Here is a 25607-nt window from a genome sequence, read left to right on the forward strand (position 1 = left end):
CCCAACCATAATTATTCAAGGCTAGGAAGCCTAAAATATAAGCCATGAGAAAAAATGAGAGAGAATTCAAACTGCCACTAACCACCAACCCAAACCTCTGAACTTTACGTGGGCAGTGACCACACCAGCCTCACCCTCAAAGTGAGCCCTTGTGCCAGTGCTGCCCTCTGACCTCCTGGCTTAGGCAAACCTCTGAGGTTCTGCCTTAAGTAGCTCTCCCCTTTCCTTTAGCCATTCCCCAATAGACTGAAGGTTCCAACTATACCAAAATAGCTTCTTTTTGTAGTTTCTTAAATGTTCCTATGTCCATGTTAACATTCTTTTGGCTGAGATCTTTAATATCTTGAGGTGGGGCTCCATCTAGAAGGAGAAGAGAGGAAAGTAAGAGAAGTTGGGCAGGGGAAGAGAAAAAGAAGAGAGAGATGAGATGGAGAGAAAGACAGAGACAGAGAGAAACCGAGACACAGAGGGAGATCCAGCCTAAGAATTTGAGTCGGGGGCATCTAACCTTAATTCCCTGGCCCCTCGCCTCTCCTACCAGCAGTGAGTAGGATGATATCAGTCCTGCTGAGAACAGCCATCAAATGTAAAATGTCAGGACTGGGAGGGGCCTTAGGGAAAATAGTCCAACCTTCCTATTTTTCAGAGGAAAGTGAAACCCAGAGAGGGGAGTGATTTGCTCAAGATCACACAACAAATTAATGTAGAACTGGGATTAGCATCCACAACAATCATGTATGATGTTATTTTAGTTGTTAAGTCATATCTGACTCCTCATGACCCTATTTGGGGTTTTCATGACAAAACTACTGGAGTGATTTGCAGTTTGTTTCCTTCTCGTTATAGATGAGGAAACTAAAGCCAACAGGGTTAAGTGACTTGTCCAGGGTCACACACCTAAGGAAGTATCTGAGGACAAATTTGATGGGGTCAAGAGACAGGTAGGTGGCTAAGTGGATAGAGAGCCAGGCTTGGAGACTAGAAGTCTTGGATTCAAATATGGCCAAAGACATTTCCTAACTGTGAAGGGAAGGGAAGGGAAGGGAAGGGAAGGGAAGGGAAGGGAAGGGAAGGGAAGGGAAGGGAAGGGAAGGGAAGGGAAGGGAAGGGAAGGGAAGGGAAGGGAAGGGAAGGGAAGGGAAGGGAAGAAGGGAAGGGAAGGGAAGGGAAGAAGGGAAGGGAAAGGAAGAAGGGAAGGGAAGGGAAGGGAAGGGAAGGGAAGGGAAGGGAAGGGAAGGGAAGGGAAAGGAAGAAGGGAAGGGAAGGGAAGGGAAGGGAAGGGAAGGGAAGGGAAGGGAAGGGAAGGGAAGGGAAGGGAAGGGAAGGGAAGGGAAAGGAAGAAGGGAAGGGAAGGGAAGGGAAGGGAAGGGAAGGGAAGGGAAGGGAAGGGAAGGGAAGGGAAGGGAAGGGAAGGGAAGGGAAGGGAAGGGAAGGGAAGGGAAGGGAAGAAGGGAAGGGAAAGGAAGAAGGGAAGGGAAGGGAAGGGAAGGAAAGGGAAGGGAAGGGAAGGGAAGGGAAGGGAAGGGAAGGGAAGGGAAGGGAAAGGAAGAAGGGAAGGGAAGGGAAGGGAAGGGAAGGGAAGGGAAGGGAAGGGAAGGGAAGGGAAGGGAAGGGAAGGGAAGGGAAGGGAAGGGAAGGGAAGGGAAGGGAAGGGAAAGGAAGAAGGGAAGGGAAGGGAAGGGAAGGGAAGGGAAGGGAAGGGAAGGGAAGGGAAGGGAAGGGAAGGGAAGGGAAGGGAAGGGAAGGGAAGGGAAAGGAAGAAGGGAAGGGAAGGGAAGGGAAGGGAAGGGAAGGGAAGGGAAGGGAAGGGAAGGGAAGGGAAGGGAAGGGAAGGGAAAGGAAGAAGGGAAGGGAAGGGAAGGGAAGGGAAGGGAAGGGAAGGGAAGGGAAGGGAAGGGAAGGGAAGGGAAGGGAAGGGAAAGGAAGAAGGGAAGGGAAGGGAAGGGAAGGGAAGGGAAGGGAAGGGAAGGGAAGGGAAGGGAAGGGAAGGGAAGGGAAGGGAAGGGAAGGGAAGGGAAGGGAAGGGAAGGGAAGGGAAGGGAAGGGAAGGGAAGGGAAGGGAAGGGAAGGGAAGGGAAGGGAAGGGAAGGGAAGGGAAGGGAAGGGAAGGGAAGGGAAGGGAAGGGAAGAAGAATCAAGCAGACGCAGTATTCTGTTGGAAAACCAGAGCCAAATCCAATCTACCACTCCCCTTCTCTTTCATTCCCTTCTTCTGATCCTTAGCAATAGAATCTCAGAGTTGGGAGCCATCTCAGAGCATACCTAGTCCAGTTTCCACATTACAACAATTCTGACAAGGGATCAACCAGTATTTGTTTGAAGTCCTTCAATGGTTGCTTAAGTTGTTGCCACTCTTCTGCCTTAGAGTTGATACATTTCATTTCTTTTCTCTTATATATACATATGTAAAATTTATATAATTACTATGTGAGTATATAAGAAATATATATTAAAATATAACTCACAACCTTTCAAGGCAGCCCATTTCCCTTTTCATGGGATAAAAGGACCATAGCTATAGACCTGAAAGGGGCCTTATAGGTTATCTCATTCAGTCCTCTTAGAAAAGTTACCCAAGATTACTAGCTGATATCTATCAGAACTGGGATTCAAAGCCAGGTCCTTTGATTCCATATCCAATGTTCTTTCCATCGTACCAAATTGCCTCTCAAATTAATTGTTAGGAAGTTCTTCATATCAAGTCAATATTTGCCTCCCTTTCATCTTTCACCATTAGCCCTCGGTTCTATCTCTCTGAGGCCAAGCAGAATAAATAAAATGCTGATATGCCTTAATTATTGAAAGAGAATGATTATAGGATTGTAGGACCAGAGATTTGGAGCTAGAGAGGTAATTAAGTCAGACCCCTTCTTTTTATAGATGAGAAATTTCAAAGGAGCTCAGAGCTAGATCTCTATGACTTGTCCAAAGTCACAGAGGTAGAATGTGGTAAAGCTGAGATTTGAACCCAAGTCCTTTGATTGCAAGGTTAGTGCCCTTTTGGATGAAGCATGTGTTTCCTCTCCACCCTCAACACCTCCCCCCAACAAATTCTTCCCCTTTCATCCCATTCTCTTCCTCCTATCTCCCAACACCACCCCTGTCACAAATCTCATCCCTGCCTTACCCAGATATGGTTGGATTAACCTGTAGTATTGTGGGAATAATATCCCTTGGAAGGCAGTCCTGGCCTTTGGATAGAGGATTTTCTTCTGCGCCTGGGAGCAGGCAGATGGGTTCAAGGAGTTGACCATTCTGAAAGCAACAGAGAGAAGAGAATGGAAAAGTTTTTTTAAAAAAATCAGCAGTTACTAAGTCCTCCTACTTCAATCCATTCATATCTCTAAGCAATTCCTGAGCATCTTTTCCAATGTCCTCCTTCCTCCCTTCCCACCAAGCCATCCTGGAGATTGGGAAGGATATGGGGGTGGGTTCTTCTTTCTCCTTTCTCTTCTCCACTCATCCCAAATCAAAGTACAAATCAGCTCCAGCATCTGATTTTTCTAGAAACCCAAGTTCTTTCTAAAGCCCGTAGAACATGTTTTCCTCTTGTCCTAAATGAAGACACCTTCTCCCAAATCCTTTCCTTTTAGAGCCTAAGAAGAGTCTCCTTCCTGACAACATTCTCCCTACTCCCTGACAGCTAGAAGACCATGAGAGGATTTAGTAGACAGATTTGTTTTCCAATTCCTTTTTTTCATGCCATCCTAACATGACAATATTCAGAGCCTGGGAATGGCTCAATGAAAAGCCCCAAGGGTAGAAACTACAGCCCAGGGATGGACAGAGTCTTCTCCTTAAAAGCTACAAATCAGGGAGTTTGGGGGGGTTGGAGAGAGGTGGTGAAGGAAAGTTTGTTCTAAGGGCACACTTAAGTTTAAAAGGATTTGTGTTGGTGTGTGTGTGTGTGTGTGTGTGTGTGTGTGTCTTGCTTTGATTAACATGATTCTTCCCAGTTCCTGGGTTGGAGAAAAAAACAAACAGAAAGATACTTTATTTAATATATATATATACATATATATTATATATTGATTCTCTCAAAACTAACTTTGTTTCATTATTTCTTTTTTTAACCCTTTACCTTCCATCTTAGAATCAATACTGTGTATTGGTTTCAAGGCAGAAGACTAGTAAGGGCTAGGCAATGGGAGTTAAGTGACTTGCCCAGGGTCACACAGCTAGAAAGTGTCTGAGGCCAGATTTGAACTCAGAATCTTCCATCTCTAGGCCCGGCTCTCAATTCAATGAGCCACCCAGCTGCCCTGAAAGTCCCTTCTTATGCAGGCTTCTGCATGGCAAATTACTCAGATATTTTCTGCCACTCTCTTCTGCCCAACTTACATGATGAAGTGGCCCTTGTCCTTGAGGGATTCCTTTCTCTGTGTATAAGTGATCCCATTCCAGCCTGTTTTCCTCAGCAGACTGCTGCCTCTACCATCTGCACCCTCACTAATCTCAATGTTCTTTCCCTGTCTACTCCCTACTTCCCTGCTACCTGCAAATACTAATGGAGACCCATTTCTGTGTTTCCAAAAAACCCCTCATTTGACCCAAGGGTTCCCAATAACTGTTGTCCTTTATCTCTCCTCCCTTTCTGGCTAAACATCTTGAGAAACCCATCTACAATAGAGACCTCCACTTTACCTCCTCACACTCTCTTCTTTTTAAGCCCTAACTTTCTGTCTTAGAATCAGTACTGTATTGGTTCCAAGGCGGAAGAGCTATAAGGTCTAGGCAATGGAGGTTAAGTGACTTTCCCAAGGTCACACAGCTAGGACGTAACTGTGGTCAAATTTGAACCTAGGACCTCTAGTCTCCAGTCTCTCAATCCAATGAACTGGCTAGCTGCCCTCCTCACATTCTCTTCTTAACTCTTTGAATTCTGACTTCTGAACTCATCATTCAACTGAAATTGCTCTCTCCAAAGTTACCAATGATCTCTACCTTTTATTTTTTTAAACCATTACTTTCTGTTATAGAATTGATACTAAGTATTGATTCCAAGGCAGAGGAGTGGTAAAGACTAGGCAGTTGGGCTTAACTGACTTGTTCAGTTAAGTATCTAAGGTCACATTTGAAACCAAGACCTCCTGTCTTCAGGCATGGCTCTCTATCAGTGGAGCCACCTCGCTGCCCCACCAATGATCTCTTAACTGCCAAATCTAATGGCCTTTCCTCAATCTCACCCTTCTTAAGGTCTCGACAGCATTTGACTCTGTTGATCATACCCTTTCCCCTCCATACTCTATTTTCTCTATGTTTTTCTGACACTGTCTTACTTCTCCTCCTGCCTGTATGTCTCTTCCTTCTGTGTCTTCTGCTCGATTTTCCTTCAAGTTCTACCTAACTAACCACTAACTGTGGGTGACTCCCAAAGTCTATCTTGTTCCCTCTTCTCTCCTCCAATTACACTCTCCTGCTTGGTGATCTCATCAACTTCCATGGGTTCAATTTCTATGCAGACGATTCTCAGATCTATTTATCCTGCCTTAACCTACCTCCTGACTTCCAGTCTTACATCTTCAGCTGCTTAATGAACATCTCAAATAAAACGTCTTGTAGATATCTCAAACTCAACATGACCAAAACCAAACTCATTCTCTTTTCCACAAAAACCACCCCTCTTCCAAAAACTTCCCTCTTACTGTCAGGGATATCTCCATCTTCCCAGTCACCCAGGCTTGAAACCTAGGTGTCATCCTCAATTCCTCATTCTCCCTACGGCACCACCCTCTTATCCAATCTGTTGCCAAGGTCTATCTAATCTGTCTTTGCAATATCTCATCTCTTCTCTGACACTGCCATTACCTTGGGGCAGGCCCTTATCATTTCACATCTTGTCATTGCTCTTGAGTCGCTTCAGTTGTGTCCAACTCTTTGGGACACCATTTTGGGATTTTCTTGGCAAAGATATTAGAGTAGTTTGCCATTTCCTTCTGCAGCTCATTTTACAGATGAGGAAACTGAGGCAATCAGGATTAAGTGATTTTCCCAGGGTCACTTAACTAGTGAGAGACTGAGGCTGGATTTGAACTCAAGAAGATGTGGCTTCCTCACTCCAAGCCTGACACTCTATCCACTTTCACCATCTAGCTGTCCTACAGTGAGAGTTGTGAAAGATAATTTTGTCTTCCCTTAGTGGATGGCCCATTCTCTCCTCATCCCAACTGCCAACCCCAGACAACTTTAACTCTGACCACCTGGGTATTATTAGTCCCAGAATCTTAGCATATACCTTTAGAATGGAGATGGAAGGTGATTTAAGGAACCTTTAGTCTACCTACCTTATCCTATAGAGGACAGGGATGAGACCTGTGCTTTCCATGACATAAAACTCCAGGATGAGAAAACAACCTCTATTAAAATAGAACCCCACCTGCTCAGCAACTTCTGATCTTAAAGCCCTGAGCCTGGCCCTAGAGTTCTGATCCTCAAAGTCACATCCCAGATGTGTTGGCAGTGGGACCTAAAGTAAGATCACCCTGGTTTTAAGGACAGCTTTTTATTCACCCTACTAGAGAAAGAAAATGGATCCTACAAAAAAAAGAAGTGACTTTCTAGAATTACACATAGCCAGTCAGTGGCAGAGCTGTGGACTCAGACCCCTGGCTTCTGACTTTGAGTCAATCTATTGCAGTGATAGTGAACTTATGGCACAGGTGCCAAAGATGGCACACAGAGCACTCTCTGTGGGCACATGGGGCCACCCTTTCCCCCACCCCCACATCCCAGAGTTTGTTACTAGAAAGGCAGAGGGACTCAGGCTGAACTGCTCCCCTCCTCCTCTCCACTGTGCCTGATGACATTTTTTCACATTTCCTGCCCCTTTGCTCAGCAGCCCAATGGGAACACATAGGGGATAAGGTGAGTGGCTCACAGGCAGCAGAGCTGGAGGGGAGCAGAACACTTGGGCCCCTCCTCCTCTCCATACTTGCCCCTCATCACTCGCCCCTCTGCCCAGCAGCTCAATGGGAGTGTTTCCTCCCTCTCGTGGGTGTTTGTGGGCGGTGGGCCATGGTTCTCAGTCTCTTGGGGGAAGGCTGGCATGGCACTTAGTCTAGGGGATGGGGTGAAGGTGGGGCCTGGCACTCTATCTATAAAGGTTTGCCATCACTAGTCTATCAACTGACATTTTTAAGTGCCCACTGCATTCCTGGGGGTAGTTAGGTGGCACAGTGGATAGAGCTCCAAGCCTGGAGTCAGGAAAACTCATCTTGGTGAGTTCAAATCCAGTCTCAAACACTTACTAGCTGGATGACCTGCAAGTTATTTAATCCTGTTTGCATCAGTTTCCTCATCTGTAAAATGAGGTAGAAAAAGAATAATGGCAAACCATTCCAGTATCTCTATCAAGAAAACCCCAAATGGAGTCAAGAAGAATTGGGCATGTCTAAAACGAAATGAATGACAATGTGTCAGGCAATGTGCTAAGTGCTTTGGATACAAAAAGAGGTAATCAATCTGTCTATTTTGTGGCATGTGCTGAGCTCTCTAGAAACTCATCTAAGGGGCCTAAGAGAAGAGCATTGGTTCCTAACGCTGTGCTCACCTGAATTCAGATGGTTCTATGGAATTAAGCTGCTCCTCCGTCAGTGAGCAGAAGTACTTGGAACCAATGACATTCAGGGCCATGGCATTGAGGGGGCCTCCTCCTTGGATGTAGCGATTAATCACTGCCATAGCCTGTAATCACAGAAGCTGAGACTCACAGAATCCATGAATTGAAAAGCCTGGGATTCTAGGAGATGTAAGGGAACTTTGAAGCCATTTCATCCAGCTTTGTATCCAGCTTTTGGGAGACCATTTGCTCCAGATCTGGGAGCTAGGAAGAGGGTGGCTTAGAAGAAACCATCAGAAATTACTTATGAAGATATCTGGTCTGGAGAGGGGAGACCTCCAGACCATCCTCATTAATCAGATGATCATAGCGGCTTGCAAATCCCTTCCCCAGCTATGATCTGACTTAATAACCTTGGGACCTCCCTCCTTCCCAGCATTGTCAAGATCATGGATACAAAAGCCCTTGGTATATTAATCTGCAACCCCAGCTATACAGCTATAAGGGGTCATTTTTTTCCTTTTGGAAGAAGGAACAAGGTATGGACTAGGGCCTTCATACCTTATTCTGCTGGCTCATAATTGAAGGAGAAGAGAAATACCTTCCCACTCTGGGATAATTAGCCTATGGAAAGACCCATACCCACTCATTTCTCTATAGGACCCCAGAACTCCCACCCAAGTCTTGAAATATATTCATGGTTGGGGAGCCAAGAGGTCACCATGTCATTTTTATCAGTGGCTTGGAGCAAGGTGGTCAGAGTCTCCACGGAGGTCACATTCCACTTCTGGATGTCCTCAGGGGTAACCAGTTTAAAGAGACTGCCCAGGTTATTGATCACAACCTCAGGGTACCCATCTGGGTAGAGCTAGAAAGGATATAAGGAAAGGAAGAGTGTAAGAGAACTCTGAGCATTTCTTTTGCTGAAACAAATTTGAAATCAACTCAGTTTAATGTGCTAGCAGAGAAGAGTGTGGAAAATCCCACTCACAAAAATCCCAAAACATTTGCCTTTCATATCAGAATCAATACTATGTATTGGTTCCAAGGTGGAAGAGTGGCAAGGGCTAGACAATGGGGACTAAGTGATTTGCCCAGGGTCACACAGCTAGGAAGATGTAAGATTTGAATCCAGGATCTCTAGCCTCTAGGCCTGACTCTCAATCCACTGAACCACTTAGCTGCCCCCTCCACCCTAACTGTAAGATGGATAATCTTCCCTAAGATAATACCCAAATGGAAGATAATATGAAATGAACTGAATTTCCTGAGTGCAGCAGGGTGGCTGGTGAGAGCTAGATGGGAGAAGCAAGCCGAGAGAATAGATGATCCAGTAAGCAGGTCACTCTTAGGTGACTAATCTGGAAGAACACTGGCATCATAAGTGACAGTGAAGCACTGCCCTACCTTAACCCAAGCAAAATGGTTTAAAAGGATATCAGAACCTGAAGGGATTTTTGAAAGCCTTCAGTCCAATTTTCAGTTTTACAAAGGAAGAACTGAGGCCCAGAGAAATGAAGGAACTTATTCAGGGTCACACAGCCAAAAGGCAGCAAAGATGGAACTATGTAGAGGAAATTTCATCCCCTCCCCCTTCTGGATTGCAAGCCCAGTCCATCCCATTTTTCACATGCCATATCCATGAATGTAAATAAAAGGGTGTGGGTGGATCCCACCTGGGCCTTTTTTCACTCACTACTTCCCTGAGCAGGCAGGTGAGGGATAGATAGATGGAGGACCTGCAGAATGAACTACATGTGGTCAATCTTAGAGTAAGGAAGAGACTTTAAATCTATGCTTATCGATGTTTTCTATTTCAAGTGATTATTAATAAACTTTATGGAAAATAAGAACTTGAAGATATTAATTTAAATCTAACAGAACTAATTCCCAGTCCTGGGTTCTTCCCAATCTACCACACTGTCTCAAGTAGATTGTCTCTAACTGGAGCCTAAGATGGAAAACTATTCAGTGCTAGCAGTTAGGGACTCTAGCATAAGACAGCAGACAGGAGGAGTCCTTGTTCTCTGGGACCTTTCCAGAAGGGACATCAATTGTGGCCTGAATCCTTGGGCACTCTGGTCCCTGGCCTGGCCTTCTAAATAGAGACTTATGAAAACAAGCAACAAGAGTATAATGACAATAAGGAAATCATAGTGGAGAAAGTAGAGCGACTTGGGCTCCCATTCCAGGATCCCATTAACTTGCTATTTGACTTTGGGATACTTCACTTCTCATAACAATAGCTAACATTTGTGGCTTTTATAGTTTGCTTAATACCCATCATCTCATTCAATGCTCACCAAGGCCCTGTGAGGGAAGTAGAGCAGTTGTTATCTTCATTTTACAGAGGAATAAAATGGTGGTCACAGACAGAATTCGAACTCCTGTTTGAACTCCAAGGCCAGTGCTCTTTCCACCATGAGTCTGATGAGTGCATGGAGGATAGGCTTTGGGTTGAAGGATGAAGATCATTTAAATTTGGGAATGGAAAAGGCTCAGGCCCACTTTACCTTATCCAATTTGGCCTTAAAGACCTCTTCCTGCTGATAGGTGAAGGGGATAGTCTTGAGTTTGTCCAGGTTTGCTGCCAGCAGAGACGTGTTCAAACATTCCCACAATTCCTTCTCTGTGTAAATCACCAATTCTTCACTGATCTCTGTGATCTCCCCTTCTGGGCACTGGTCTATCAACACCAGATTAGCTGGCATTAGTTCTGAACCTGTGAGCACTGTTCTCATTCTCATCTTCCTAGATCTCTGTCCCTTCTCTCCTTTTTGCTCTCATTCTCTCCTGTTCCCTGGCATGGAGCAGAGTATGATGGTTTAGTCTTCTTCCTCCCCCCCCCCTCTCTCTCCTGTCTCTTATTTTCTCACCACCACCAACCCTTATCTCTCATCCATTCTTATTTTCTTCTCTCTCCTTTCTCTCTTTCTTACTTTCCTCTCATCTCTCCTCCCCCAACTCTCTCTTCTGCACCTCCACCCTCTAACTTTCTCTCCTCTCTAGACAGCCAGAGGATCCTGGTCAAGAAAACTTCCCCACTTTATTCCCTGATTGGCCCTTCTCTTCCCTGGCCCTGCTCATCTTCTCACAGACCTTGGATGCTTCCAGAAATGCTCCCCCTCATCATCTCTACCAGTAACTAACAAGCTTGGCCTTTGCTCCACGTCTAAGATGACAAGCCAGGATCCCATGTTGGGATACTGGCAGCTCGGCTCATTGTCCCAAGATGCTGTCAATGAGGACTGAGCTGCCAGACACCTCCAGGCACTCACTGGCATCCCGCCTGTGTCGGGAAGACTGGAGGTTTTGGATGAAGGCTCTCAGATTCTCCCGGGGCCATGATGGATCTAGAAGGGCACGTTTCAGCCAGGAGGTCACGATGCTCTGAGGGGAAGGAGCCATATTTGAGTGGCAACAGAGGGTGGCACATAGTTCTGGCCTAGTATAGGTCTGCCCAGATTCACTGTGGGATTCTGAGTAAGTCACCAAGCTCAAGGCATGTCCCACCCATTATCTATCAGGTGAAATGTAAGAGATTCCCAGATCTCCCATCCCCCAGACTCCCCATCACCTGAAATTCCTATATTAGAGCTCTGACCGCCCTGCCTGCCCTAGAATGCTGATAAAATGGTGGGGGAAGCCATTGGTTAGGGGGAGAGAGTCCCATTTATTTAGAGGCTGGGTATTTTTTTGTAGGGATGGGGGAAGAAAGGATTGGGAGATTAGCAATAATAAGAGGGAGAACAGAAGGAGGAATAGAGAAAGGGAGGACTCAGCAAAGTTTGTTTTTGTCCCCATGATGGGGCTCTATCTTCATGAGGAATGGCACTTGGATTTTGATTCACACTGAGACTGACTGAAAGAATGATAAATTCCTAATCTCATAGGCCTCGGGGTCTTTCACCAAAGGGACAAAGCTCTAATGGTGGAATTTTAAGCATGATCTTCATGCCATCTAATCTGTCCATTTGTGTTCCACTCCTCAGAGATTGACGTTGCATGCTTATGGGTCTGGATCTTGATTGTCCCTGCCTTCATTCTCCTTCCATCACCCCTCTACTCTGTGGTCAAGGTTATCTCTCTCGTCTCCTCTTGGCAAAGGGCTAGAAGAGTCAGAGGGCTCACCTGGGGAATGTTCTGGATGATGTGCCTGTCCAAAACTGGCAGCAATCCCTGAAGGGCATTCAGGGTAGATACCGACCACCTGGAGGGGGGGCTGGACAGATGGACAGGACGAAGTCAAAAGAGAATGAGGTGGAAAAGACTGACCCGAGTGAGGCTAAGGTAGGGCCTCACCTAGCTGAGCCCAGGTCCAGCCCCTTCCCTCCCAGAAACCAACAAAAATACCCCCAAGAAGACAGTCGAGGTCACATGCATGTGTCTATGTACATGCTCATTTATACATGTTCTCACACACAAACCCTCTTGTTCATTCTTCCATAGGCTCTGGGGGAGGTTCCTTACCCATAGGGAGAATCACCGGAGCGTAGGGCCATGTTGGTGGCCTCCTTCTGGTCAGGGCTAAAGGGACCACCACACTGCTCCAGCTGAGGCAATAAGACCTCTGCAGAGTCATTTATATAGCGTCCATCCAGGTCACAAGCCAGTTGGCCCAGAATGCAAATGTCCTCCTTGGTGACTCGTGTGTCCGAAATGCCCTGTGACAGCGACCTAGACCTCTCAACCTGGCCCATTACCTGCCATCTAAGAGCCCTGCCAAAGCACGCCCACCCAGGGTCCCTTCTACCTTACAGCACCTGCTCTCCCAACCAAGCTCTTGATGGTTGGGGGACAGTCTCCTGGCCATCTCTTCCCACCATCCCTCTGCAACAGAGCCCAGACAAGGCTCTGAGAGTCTTAAACCAGGCATGAAATTTAACCCCATTTAGTAATATTCAGCTGAGGCTTTGGGTTTTTGCTGTGTCACATTTGATTTGGTTCATCAGCAAGTAATTACTTGTAAGCCATTCAGAAAAGAGTTTTCTCACATTAAAAATATAAAAACTCTCTTGTCACACTCAGCTATGGATATCCTAGGGGGCTGCCCACTTTGCCTACCCCTAGTTCCAGTGCTGTTCCAAGGAGGGAATGCCTGGTCTAAAATTTCTGAATGCTTGTGGGTGCACCAGTGACATTTTTTTAAACCCTTATCTTCCATCTTAGCATCAATACTATGTAATGGTTCTAAGGCAGAAGAGAGGTAAGGGCTAGGCAATGGGGGTTAAGTGACTTACCCAGGGTCACACAGCTGGGAAGTGTCTGAGGCCAGATTTAAAGCTAGGACTTCCTGGCTCTCAATCCACTGAGCTACCCAGTTGCCCCCTTGCACCATCAACTTTTGTCAAGGTAGAGTGATGTAGGGGAAAGAACACAGAACTTGGGGAAATCTGAGTTGGAGTTTAGCTCTGCTAGTCATTGTCCATGGGATTCACTTCCCATTTTTCCTTAATGTTCTCCTCAGTAAAATGGGCTTAATAAACTCTCCTCCCCAGTTGCTTTGGAGATGTTGATTTATAACTGGGGAAGTGAGACAGAAATGGACAGTGTCTTTGTTTGCTAAAGGTGTCTGGCAGTTTCTGACTGTAAGAAACAGACTTGTGAAATTATAAAATAATGCCTTAAAGTTAGCCCAGTTTGGGGGCAGCTGGGTGCCTCAATGGATAGAGCCAGGTCCAGAAGTGGAGTGGTCCTGGGTTCAAACCTGGCCTCAGACACTTCCCAGCTGTGTGACCCTGGAACCTTGGAACCGATACAGTACTGATTCTAAATGGGAGGTGAGGGTTTAAAAAATTCCTTTTGAATCCAAATCTTGCCTACCCTTCCCTCTGAAGGACAGAAATGAGAATCGGAGCTTCCATTTCTATAGTGCTCTCGTAATAACCCATGGAAACAGGGACCAGAAGTACTGTTTACTGTATACTATTATAGTGTCCTTACAGGAGCCCACAACAAGTAATTAGCAGGAACTCCAAGTCCAGGGCTCTCCCTGCCTCTCCCTCCCAACAGAGGAGGGCAGAGACCTTGGATCAGGCATCCTTTCCATCCCTACCCCATTCAGGCAAACCCTTCAGCACCCTGGGGAGCACCAGGCTTAAAGCAGCCCCAGGGACCTAGTTTTGCAGATGGTGAGAAGGGGCAGAGCTGGCCCAGGCCAGTAATGATGATAAATCAGCCTTGCCCCACCCCGCTTTCTCTGGCCTCCCTCAGAGGGCCCCCAAACTCTCCCTCCTTTCCCCACCTCGGTCTCGGAGCTCCGTACCAGACAAGTCAGGGCCTCTGATAGCAGTCTCGATCTCAGGAGCGAATCCTTCTGGAGGATGTCCACGTTGGACTGTCCCACCCGAGTGAAGAAGTGCTTGCAGCCTCCAGTCCTGGTATAGGCAGAAGGGCTGGAAGGAACCGGTGGTATATTCTCACATCAGTTCCCAGAGAACATTTCACAGAATCCTCGATGCTCAGACCTGGAAGGGACCTCCCAGGATGCCCAAGCGAATCGCCCATAATGCCTGCGATCCCGCTCCAAAATATCCTGATAGGGCATTGCTCATCCAATTTATTCTCAAACGCTTCTCTGGATGGGGAGCTCATGGTCTTTTAAAAACAATCCATTTCAGGGGCAGAGAAGTAGCACAGTGAATAGAGTGCCAGACCCACATTAGGGACCACCTGGGTTCAAATCTGGCCTCAGACCTTGGGCAAGTCACTTAACCCCATTTGCCTACCCTTGCTGCACTTATGTCTTAGCAAACTAAGACAGAAGGTAAGAGTTAAAAAAAAAAAACATTTGAGGGCAGCAGAATAGCTCAGTGGATTCAGAGTCAATGGGAGGTCTTGGGTTCAAATTTGACCTCAGACACTTCCTGGCTGTGTGACTCAGTGCAACCCCAATTGCCTGAACCTTCCTGTTGATCTGCCTTGGAACCAACATCTGGTATCAATTTTAAGATAGAAGGTAAGAGTTTAAAAAAAGAAGAACTGACACTTCATCTGTAAGGCTGTGTCCTTGCTGTTTTAGGGTGTATGCTATGGGATACAGAGCCCCGAAGTCTTTGAAGGCAGTGCCCGTTTTTTCATTTTTGTCTTTGGATTCTTAGTTGTGCTTAATAAGTGCTTGCTGATATTGGATGATGATTATCTGGGAAAACTTGGCTCCTCTCCAAAGTGGGTCCATCTGGGACAATCCTTGAAGGGCTTATGATGGGGATGCTATCCACCTCCAGGGAAAGAACTGTGGGAGTCGTCTTTCACATTGGTGAATTTATGGTTTTATTCAGTGTTTGGGTTATGCGTGAGTGGGCTGACAACAATGACCAATATGGAAGTGTGTTTGGCATGACAATAAAACAATGAAAAAGAATGCTTGCTGAAAGCAGCGAAGTGGTGGCACAGTGGATAGAGCACCAGACCTGGAGTGAGGAGGACCCAGGTACAAATCAGCCTCAGACACTTCCTAGCTGTGTGACCCTGGGCAAGTCACTTAACCCCCATTGCCTAGTCTTTATCACTTGTCTGTCTTAGAATTGTTACTAAGGCAGAAAGTAAGTGTTTTTAAAAAAAAACACTTGCTGAATTTAATTCACTGGTAACCCAACAAGTCTGGAGTTCAAATGCTGGACTTATGTGATGTGGTACAAATGACTTCCTTTCTTTGAGTCTCAGATTCTCCTTTCATTAAATGGGCTAAGTAGATTTTTTTTAAAACCCTTACCTTCCATCTTAGAATCAATATGGTATATGGGTTCCAAGGCAAAAGAGTGGTAAGGGTCAGGCAGTGGGGGTCAAATGACTTGCCCAGGGTCACATAGCTAGGAAGTGTCTCAGGTCATATTTGAACACAGGACCTCCCATCTCTAGGCTTGACACTCAATCCATTGAGCCATCCAGCTGCCCTTGGGCTAAGTAGATTTTAAGGCCATTTTCAGCTATGAGTCTGTTGTAGAAGGTGGATAATCATGGCACCCACCATGGTGGCAGGCAGCATGGTAGAACCTTCCCAAGACGTGATGGTGGAATTCCCTTACCCTTGGGCAGATTATATCACAGGATCATACTATAGATACCTAAGTAGCCTAGCAATCAAGGCCCTGGGCTTAGAGTCAAGAAGGCTTGAGTTCAAATCCCACCTTAGACACCTATTAGTTGTATAGCCTTGGAACATCTGTGACACAGTGCCACATGGACCCTGGGACCTTGAAGCCCAGTCCTGGTTACCCCCATGGCAAATGAGGTAATATATAAGGTGCCCTCACCGCTCTAAATGGCCCTAAGACTTTGGGGACACCCTATAGAGAAGGTTTTCAGAGCTTAAAGTACTACATCAATGTTCACAAAAATTATGATGATTCACCGGCCCCACAGGTCCTGGATTAGGGTGATGGGGCAGAGGCTGAGTCGAGACCATCTGACGGAGAGCCCACCTTAGAAACAGCAGCATGTCCTTGGGGTACTCATCCAGGGCAGCCTCGGGGATGCCATCTTCAGAGACCCTCTTGGCCAGACAGCTCAGCTGTAGAGAGAGCAGAGTCTCTAGCTGAGGCCCCAAGGCTGTCCCTCTCTGTGAGTCATCCAGTGGGGACCAAATCCCTCCCTTGTTGGCCTGAAACCCTCCAGCTGTGGGGCTAAGGCATTTCCGGCTCAGTTTATGTGCCATTTTTATTATTAATAATGATAACCATAATACAAGCAACATATAGTCTTAGAAAGTAGCCTGGGCCAGTGGTGTCAAACTCAGATGGAAAAGGGGGCCACTAAGGCATATGAAAGGGTTCTTGAAGCTGCATATTAACTTGGAAAGCATCCATTAGGGAGCAGGTAGGTGGCTCAGTGGATTGAGAGTCAGGCCCAAAGATGGGAGATCTGAGTTCAAATCTGACCTCAGAAACTTCCCAGCTGGGTGACCCTGGGAAAGTCACTTAATCCTCATTGCCTAGCCCTTACTACTCTTCTGCCTTGGAATCAATACATAGTATTGATTCTAAGACAAAAGGTAAGGGTTAAAAAAAAAAAAGAAAAAGATACATTAATGCCATCTATGTTCTATTGTATTTTTGTTTATTTTGTTTAATATTTCTCAATTATATTTTAATCTGATTTGGGCAACACTGAGGAATATTCCTTCTTCTGCAGCCTGGTCAATGTCTGACACCTCTGGAGTAGGGCCCAGGGCACCAACAGGTTAAGTGACTTGCCCATGGTCATATAACAACACAATAATGATGGGCAGCTAGGTCCTGGAGTTGGGAGGTTCTAGGTTCAAATCTAGCCTCAGACACTTCCTACCTCTGTGAGCCTGGATGCCTAGCCCTTGCTTCTCTTCTGTCTCAGAATTGATACCAACAAAAAGTAAAGGTTTAAACAACAATGTAATCATTATCATTTCTATAAGACTTTAAGGACCACAAAATGCTTTACAAATGTCATTTCATTTTATTCTCACTATGCCCCTGGGAATTAAATGCATTTATTATTCCCCATTTTGATGAGGATGAAGGTTGAGATGAGGCAAAGAGAAGTAGGGTCACTTGCCCAGAGTCACACATCTAGTAAGTATCTGAAACCAGATTTGGACTTGGGACTTCTGGACTCCAGGTGCAATGCTCGATCCACTGGGTACAAGTCATTCAAGGCAATATTTTGTCACACATTTACTTCTCTGATCAAAAGGTCAAAGACAGGTACATGACATAGTGGGTAGAACTTAAGATTTGGAGTCAAGAAGCCTTGAGTTCAAATCCTCCCTCAGATGTTTTCTGCTACTAAGATTGGGCAAATCACTTAAGCCTTCTGTGTCTCAGTTTCCTCAACTACAAAATGGCAGTAGTAATTGCACCAAGTTCTCAGGTTTTTGGCAAAGATAAAAAGAGTTAATATTTGTTTGTTTGTTTTTAAAAACCCTTACCTTCCATCTTAGAATTAATTCTAAGGATTTGATCCAAGGCCGAAGAGTATTAAGGGTTAGGCAACTGGAATTAAGTGATTTCCCAAAGTTTCTGAGATTAGATTTGAACCTAGGACCTCCTGAGTCCAGGCCTGGTCCTCTACCCATTGAGCCACCTAGCTGACCTGTGAGATGATATTTGTAAAGCACTTTGAAAAGGCCATGAATGGCACTGCCCAGCCCTCCTTCACAGTATTGGAAGAGAGATAATAATGGAGAGAGACAATGGCCAAATTTATCTACTTCCCAGTTTTCCCTTGTTCAAGACCTACCGAGGATGTCCTCTAAAGGGGTCCCTTTGGTGAGCAGGTGCTTCTCACCCATTCACCATCCTCACCCCTAGACAGACAGACGGACGGGGAACAACTGACCTGCTCTGCCCCCAGTGTGACGTTCTTCCTTTCCATGACCTTGGCCAGGCGGTGGACTTGCTCCAAGTCCAGGCTAGAGGCTGACGCACATGTGAAGCCATGTAAGATATAAGGGGAGATGCTGGGGAGGGAGAAGAATCGGGGTCAGCCTGAGCTGGGTCTGGTCCTGGACAGCCCCAGCTGCATCACAGGGAGTTGACTGGCTCATCTTGAGCTTTGTTTCTAACAGCTCAATATTTGTTAATTACAAATTAGTGATGCCAAATTAACTTTTATTTTTTAATGAATGAAAATCTATTTTATCTCCCTCTACCTGCTAACCCTTTGGGGGAAAAACCATAAAAATAAATTCTTTGAAATCAATACACACAATCAGCCAGGGAAACAAATTCCTCAGTGGTCACATTAAACAAAAAATCCCCAAGTAGTATAAGGAAGTGTCCTAGTCTAGAGTCTTGGGAGTCAGAGGACATGGGTTCAAATATTGCCTCTGACACTATTGCCTGACCTTGGGCAAGTTATTTAACTATGGGTCTCAGTTTCTTCATCTATAAAATGGATAGGTTGGACTATCTGGCTTCTGAGGTCTCTTCCAGCTCCAAATCTGATTAGGGTAGATGTACTAAAAGGGCTTTCAACAGTGGGCTCCCTTACATGCCTGAGACTCTAGGGGAGTAAGCCCCTGTCTGGGGTGTGGGGTTTCAACTCATGACTTTACTGCATGATCATCCTGGTGCCCGGCACATGGCACAAGGGGAGGGACAAGGGACAGGGGACTCCAGGAGACTTAGAGCTCTGACTTTGGGGAACTCAAAGTCTGGGAGGTGGAGGGGGAAGGAGACAGCACAGAATCAAGGCATTGGTAGAGATCATCTAATCCAAACCCTCTCAATTTATGGATAAAAATAATAGCTAATATTTCTGTAGAGCTTTAAGGCTTGTAAGGGACTGTCTATATCTATATATCTATGTATAAGCACATATGTATATGAAAATGTGTTATAGATATACATATAAGGTGTATGTTTGCAAGTGATGCCTACATATGCACACAAAATCTCATTTGATTCTCATACCCAGCCCTCTGGTATAGGTACTATGACTCAGTGGGGAAACTGAGGCCCAGAGGGACTTGGCCAAGGCCTCCTAGGTAGTATAGTACTAGAGTAAGAATTCCAGCTGAGCTCCTCTGACCCCAAATCCATTTCTCTCTCCACTTCCTTCGGGTGTCTTCTTCATTTTCTGTGACCCTGCCTTTGAGGAGCTCATGGGCTGAGAAGAGATGAGAAGGAACAGATAGATCTAAGGCCAGACCTGACTGAGAGGAGTTCGCAGGCTGGCTGGGAAGATAAAAATAGAAAAATTAGAGAATGACCCAGAAGAGGATTAGGAAGGGACTGTAGCCAAGTAAAGGGCTCTGTATAGGGAGATAGTATGTACGTGGGGGTGTATGTGTGCCTTATCCATCTTTGCCCAGTGAAGAACTTTGAAGCTTTTTAATAGACTAAACTTGTGACTTCACTGATGTGGGGTGGCACAGTGGATAGAGTGCCAGTCCTAGAGACAGGAAGACCCACACTCCCTCAGACACTTCCTAGCTGGGTGACCCTGAGCAAGTCACTTAACCCCCATTGCTTGGCCCTTACCACTCTTCTGTCTTAGAGCCCATACATAGTATTGATTCTAAAATGGAAGGTAAGGGTTTAAAAAAAAGATAACAATATCCACCAGAATAGTGAGACCCAACAATAGCAATGTCCACCACAATAATGTTCCCCTCATCCATTTGACACCGATAGCCTCCATTTTCTAACAGAACAAGTAGTTCATAGACACCTACCAGGGCCTCCCTTGGCTATAACCACGATGTAGGGAGATTGGGGAACCTACCTGTCAAAGTCAGACACGTTCTTTACCACTTCGTTGAAAAACATGGCTGCCTGGGGGGGGAAAAGAAGAGGTTTCTGGCAGAAAAACTCCAAGTAAAACTGTTAGACTCAGATGCAGATCAAAGCATACAATTTTTTACTTTAGTTTCTTTGGGTTTTTCTTTGGGGATTTTGGTTTTATTTGATTATTCTCTTACAAAAATGAACAACATGGAAATGTATTTTGCATTAAAATGCATGAGTAACCTAGATCAAATTCATTGCCAGTTGCTGGAAGGAGGAGGAAAGGGAGAGAGGGAGACAATCTGGATCATTTAGCTTCAGAAAACTTCTGGGGAAATTTATTATTATATGTAGTTGGTAAAATAAAATAGCTTTATAAAAAATAAATTAAATGGGCAGAAGAAGAAAAAGAAAGGAAAAAAGAAAAAGAAAGAGAGAGAGAGAAAGGGAGAGAGGGAGAGGGAGAGAGAGAGAAAGAGAAAGAGAGAGAGAAAGGGAGAGAGGGAGAGAGGGAGAGGGAGAGAAGAAGGAAGGAAGGAAGGAAGGAAGGAAGGAAGGAAGGAAGGAAGGAAGGAAGGAAGGAAGGAAGGAAGGAAGGAAGGAAGGAAGGAAGGAAGGAAGGAAGGAAGGAAGGAAGGAAAAGAGGAAGGGAGGGAGGGAGGGAGGGAGGAAGGAAGGAAGGAAGGAAGGAAGGAAGGAAGGAAGGAAGGAAGGAAGGAAGGAAGGAAGGAAGGAAGGAAGGAAGGAAGGAAGGAAGGAAGGAAGGAAGGAAGGAAGGAAGGAAGGAAGGAAGGAAGGAAGGAAGGAAGGAAGGAAGGAAGGAAGGAAGGAAAAGAGGAAGGGAGGGAGGGAGGGAGGGAGGGAGGGAGGGAGGAAGAAAAGAAAACACCAACTGCTCCACCCTCTCCTCCCCCTCTGAACTGGGGCTCTATTTTCTCAGCAAATATCTCCCCCTCTCCAAAGATGGGATTCAATTCACAGGGCTGACCAACTGGCCAGACAAATTCTTAGGATGTCACTAATCAGTGCTTCTGGGAATAGGATGGAATTCCTGGAGTTTGGGAAGTGTCTCCTTGGGACATAGGAGTTAGGAAGGAAGGGGGTACTGGAAAGTATTTATGAAATAGTTGCTTCCCTTGGAAAGAAAGTGGGATAACTCTACCGCTGCCCTCAGAAGTTATCTTGTACCTCCTTCCTGATTCCTCTAGAGAACCCAGATTATCATAGTATAGCATGGGCTCATGGACCTCAGATCATTTTCCATGTGCCAGTTTTAAAGAGCAAGCAAATCCCTGGGGAGAGAGTCAAGATAAATGGTCCAGATAGATCACCTGTACTGCGGTCCATCTTCGGCTGTTGAGGTCATCGAATCTGGGTTGGTCATCAAGGCTGAAAGCCAGTATTGCACTGGGGATGGCTTCTGTAAGGGTGTCTGGCACAGCCTGTACCAGAGTAATGGGATTTGGGACAGCCAAAGCCAACTAATGGAAGAATACAAAGAAGAAAGAGGGTAGGCAGAGAGGGGGATGCTGAGGCTAGGCTTTATGGGGAGAGATCCCCACCATTGGAAACCTGAGTTTAATTCCTGGCTTTGCACTATAGTTTGCTATGTGGCCTTAGGCAAAGTCACTACCCCTTCTGGGCCTCATTTTCCTTTTCTGTCAAGTGAGAGAAATGTCATATATAATCTCCCAATTCCCTCCCAGTTCTGGAAATCTATGCTCTGCATTCTATGTCCCTTATAATAGTTGGCCTATATTTTAAGTAGAAAAAGAAATAATGCCCAGAGTCAGGAAGACTAATCTTCAGAGTTCAAATCTGGCCTCAGATACTATGTGACCCTGGGCAAGTCATTTCACCCTGTTTGCCTCAGTTTCCTCATCTGGAAATGAGTTGGAGAAGAAAAGGGTGAACCACTCCAGCCTCTCTGCTAAGAAGACGCCCCATAGTCATGAAGTCAGACTTGACTGAGACACCTGAACTACAAAAAATGTGCATATCCACCTCTCAGCCTCACCTGTTCCACAAATGCAGTTTTCAGCAGGGCTGGGATGTGAGCAAGATGCTGAGCAAATCCCGGCTCCCCCATAGCTTCCAAGACTACACGTGGGGCCAGGCTCTGGAGCCCAGCACTGCTGAGGCCACTCACCAGGCTCCCCAAGGCTGCTAGACTCTGTGCATCCGAGACCTCCAAGGGAGGAGACAGACGTCGACATCACGACAGGTAAGGCTACCTGCCTTAATGTTTTTCTTCCCGTTGTACCTTGAGCCCAGTTACCTCATAGCCGGATTCCAGGAGCTTGCCGAGGAGGGCACGAGCCTGCCGGGGGCTCCAGCCCCTCACCTGGGCCAGGGCAGGCAGAGCGGCCACCAGATCCCGGCCACCGAGGTGCTCCTCAATCTGGGACACCGGCAGCCCCACGGCCGCGGGGCCCAGGCTTCGAAGCACGGCCTCTGACAAGTCCCCAAAGCCACTCAGCAGCCTAGAGGCCACCTGCAGGAGAGCCAAGTCTTGATCAAGACAGATTTGAGACCCGAAACCTCGATGTCCCCAACAGAGACACAGCCAGGTCAGGCCACCGAACGACAAGATGAAGAGAGAGCCGTTTTCTAGGTCAACGTAAGAGGGTAACGAAAGCAACACAAGGATATCCCAAGACCACTGGGTCCTCTCTGAAAATGAGCCATCATGGCCAACAGTTGGCATTTCTAGAATGCTTTAAAGCTTGCCAAGGGTCTTACCTACATGATCTCATTTGGTCGTGGCCAAGTCTAAGGAGAAAAGGGAAATTCCCCCTCCCCAGCCAGTCAGCCAAGAAACCCAAGCCACAGGGCCCTCACTACCTGGAGAGCCTCCCAAGACGGTGGTTCGGAAACTGACTTGTTTCCATCAAGCTGTGGAGGTGGGTCAAAGCAAGCCTTGTTGAGTCTCTGAACCAGAGCCAGGCTCTCCTCAAACTCTATTTTTCCCAGGGCCTCTGGACGGAGGTGACAGATGAGGGTGTCGGGGATGCTAGTGAGAGAATCAACCCATCAGGCATTTTTAACAGCCCACTTAAGGCACCAGCCAGATGCCTTATAGGGTAGACAACAAATATGTATAAAAATATGTTCAATATGGCCTCAGATACTTCCTGGGCAATGTGACCCTGGGCAAGTCTCTTAAGCCCAAATTGCCTAGTCCTTACCACTCATCTGCCTTAGAACCAATACTTACTATCAATTCTAAGAGAATAAGGGTTTATATATTTACATATATGCATATATATACATATATAGTTTATATGTATTCATATATTTCATTTTCATCTTTTTATAGATGTATTTATATACTTTTACATTTTATAATTTATTTTTATAATTTTGTATATTTATATATTAATGTATATGCTTATATAATATATAAATGTGAAATAAACAAATTCAAATATATACAAAATAGTTCAATATAAGGTGGTCTGGGAAGGAGACCACAGGGCAGGGAGGAGATCAAAAAAGGCTTCATGAAGAAAATGACGTTTGAGGTGAATTTGAAAGGAAGAGAGAGGAGATGACAACATCCTTGACCCAGAAAGGCTATAGACTCTCAGTGACTGAGAGGTTGGGGAGAGGTCTAGATATTCCTCTAATTCTTTGAGCTATCTGGGAGAACATCCCTTCCCCAAGACCAGGGGGGCGATAGGGATTTTTCCCAGGCCACACGAAATTCTAAAAGGTGCTTTTCCCCTTCGGAGGTCCAATGTCAAGGACGGAGACTCAAGGCCCATCAGAGCTCCTCCCTATCACATGTCACGTTCCCATCCTTGATTGATCTCACTCCAGAGGGCCCCGGGATGAGGGTGAGGAGAGGACCAGGTGGGAGTCATCTCACCTGGAAAAGTTGAGGCGAGGTGGGGAAGTGAGCAAGGCTGCATAAAAGCTGGCCAGGTCTGGCGTCAGGTGGAGCTGGCTGACCAGGTGTAAGGTGGCAGGATCTCTGGCTAACATCTGGAACTGGGAGAGGAGAAAGAACTGTAAAAAAGAACTGCTGGAGCCAGTTAAGTGGCACAGTGGATAGAGCGCCAGGCCTAGAGATGGGAGGACCTGGGTTCAAGCCTGGCCACAGACACTTCCTAGCTGTGTGACCTAGAAAAGTCACTTCACCCCAATAGCTCTTCTGTCTTAGATTTGTTACTAGGATATAAAATAAAGGCATAAAAAGCTGGTGGCTAAAGAGGCAAATGAAGGAAACGCTCTTCTCCCAAGCTCTTGGAGTGTCCCTCGTCATCCGTAGCAGATGCTCGCTGGGTTTTGAAGAAAAGGCATAGTCAGTCAACAAACATTTGTTAAGTTTACTGTGGGCCAGATGCTGTAGGGGGAATGACCTTTGTAAGAGGTAGATGGGAGAGGAGCTCATTCATCCATTTTGTGTTCCTCTGACCCACTTGGGGATACCCTAATGCCAGTCAGAACCTCTTCTACCTACCTTGGGTTCATCCACCAATTTCTTGAGTTCCTCCTCTGTGGCACGTTCAAGGAAGAAGCCCAGGTAATTGGCCAACCAGGATGATGAGTTTAAGCCGGGCACAGTCTCCTCCTGGCAGTGGGACCCAGAGCCTGACAACACGAATGGGCAAAGAAGACCAGAATCCAGCTGTTTCCAGACATACATTGCCCTTGGTCACAAAGAGGCCTGGGGGAAGGAGGCTTATTTTATGTTGCTTTCACTGTGCTCCATATATGGTGGGGGAAAAGGAGAGCAGGAGCAGTGATGCCCTTTGTAAACACAGAGATGAAATAGAAGAGGCTGGTAAAAGAAAGCTGGTCTTAGAGTTAGGAGATTTGGATCTGAGACCCCATTCTAACATTTACTGTATAATCCTGGGTGAGTCATTTTAGCCCCCTGATTTGTAAAATGAATTACAATAAGGGAAAGTGTAAAGTGTGGCCTCAGATACTTCCTAGCTGTGTGACCCTGGGCAAGCCACTTACCTCTTTTTGCCTAGCCCTTGCCCTTCTGCCTTAGAGTTGTTACTAAGACAGCAAATAAGGGCTTTAAGAAAAAGAATAAAACTGTATGATCTATGAATAGTCATTATTATCCTAGAAAGGATGGCACATTTTACTTATGATTAAAGAGGTTTGGGGTGACTGCCAGCTAATGGGCAACGAAAGGAATGGATGGTACTTGGGTTTGCTCCTCTAGTCTCACAGGTAGCCTTTGTCTCAGGCAGCTCTCCCCTCCTTTGCCAATGGGAGTTTCTTACTCAGATGTTTGTGAAGTTTAGGGCCCCTGGAATCCAAAGACACTACAAATGCAAACATTAGTTACAAACTTCCAAGAACCCAGAAGCCTTTGGTGACAAGAAGAAGACCAAAGAGATGGTATTTAAAAGATAAAAAGAAGCCTAAGAACTTGGCCTCCTAATTAGCTGTTCCCTCTGGTAGACATCAGTTTTGATTATTATTAACTTCATTTTTAGGTAAAGATTGTGAAGTTAAATAAGTTTCCCAAGGTCCCTCATGGGATTTTTGTTGTTCAACTGTGTGAAGAAGAGATGGTCCAAGCTCTTGGAGAGCCCCTGACCATCAGTAGGAGATCCTCACTGGGTTTTGTTTTATTTTGTTTTTAATCTTTGCCTTCCATCTTAGAATAAGTATTGGGTTTTGGTTCCAAGGCAGAAAAGACTCAAGGGCTAGGCAATGGGGTTTAAGTGACTTGCCCAAGGTCACACAGCTAGGAAGTATATGAGGCCAGATTTGAACCCAGGACCTCCCATCTCTGGGTCTGGCTCTCCATCCACTGAGCCACCCAGTTGCCCCTGCTCAGTGGGTTTTAAAGAAAAGGCAGGTCTCAATGGGTA

At 45.9% G+C, this 25607-nt stretch overlaps 1 protein-coding gene across 1 annotated transcript in view; it reads right to left on the reverse strand.

Annotated features, from left to right (window-relative positions):
* The window catches only part of MSLN (mesothelin), a 38595-nt gene that overhangs the window by 439 nt on the left and 12549 nt on the right, over positions 1 to 25607 (reverse strand). Inside the window, exons 10-27 of the mRNA XM_016424157.1 lie at positions 24230 to 24360; positions 23636 to 23757; positions 22609 to 22777; positions 22043 to 22258; positions 21782 to 21952; positions 21096 to 21245; positions 19763 to 19812; positions 17873 to 17993; positions 15982 to 16070; positions 13824 to 13953; positions 12029 to 12222; positions 11690 to 11780; positions 10837 to 10948; positions 10072 to 10244; positions 8280 to 8426; positions 7550 to 7683; positions 3128 to 3255; positions 266 to 360 (exon numbers count right to left, since the gene is read on the reverse strand). Coding sequence (XP_016279643.1) covers positions 266 to 360; positions 3128 to 3255; positions 7550 to 7683; positions 8280 to 8426; positions 10072 to 10244; positions 10837 to 10948; positions 11690 to 11780; positions 12029 to 12222; positions 13824 to 13953; positions 15982 to 16070; positions 17873 to 17993; positions 19763 to 19812; positions 21096 to 21245; positions 21782 to 21952; positions 22043 to 22258; positions 22609 to 22777; positions 23636 to 23757; positions 24230 to 24360 — 2423 coding nt within the window. The remainder of the gene's footprint in view (positions 1 to 265; positions 361 to 3127; positions 3256 to 7549; positions 7684 to 8279; positions 8427 to 10071; positions 10245 to 10836; positions 10949 to 11689; positions 11781 to 12028; positions 12223 to 13823; positions 13954 to 15981; positions 16071 to 17872; positions 17994 to 19762; positions 19813 to 21095; positions 21246 to 21781; positions 21953 to 22042; positions 22259 to 22608; positions 22778 to 23635; positions 23758 to 24229; positions 24361 to 25607) is intronic.

The sequence above is a fragment of the Monodelphis domestica genome, chromosome 7 (assembly GCF_027887165.1).
Source record: "Monodelphis domestica isolate mMonDom1 chromosome 7, mMonDom1.pri, whole genome shotgun sequence".
NCBI classification, from domain to species: Eukaryota; Metazoa; Chordata; class Mammalia; order Didelphimorphia; family Didelphidae; genus Monodelphis; species Monodelphis domestica.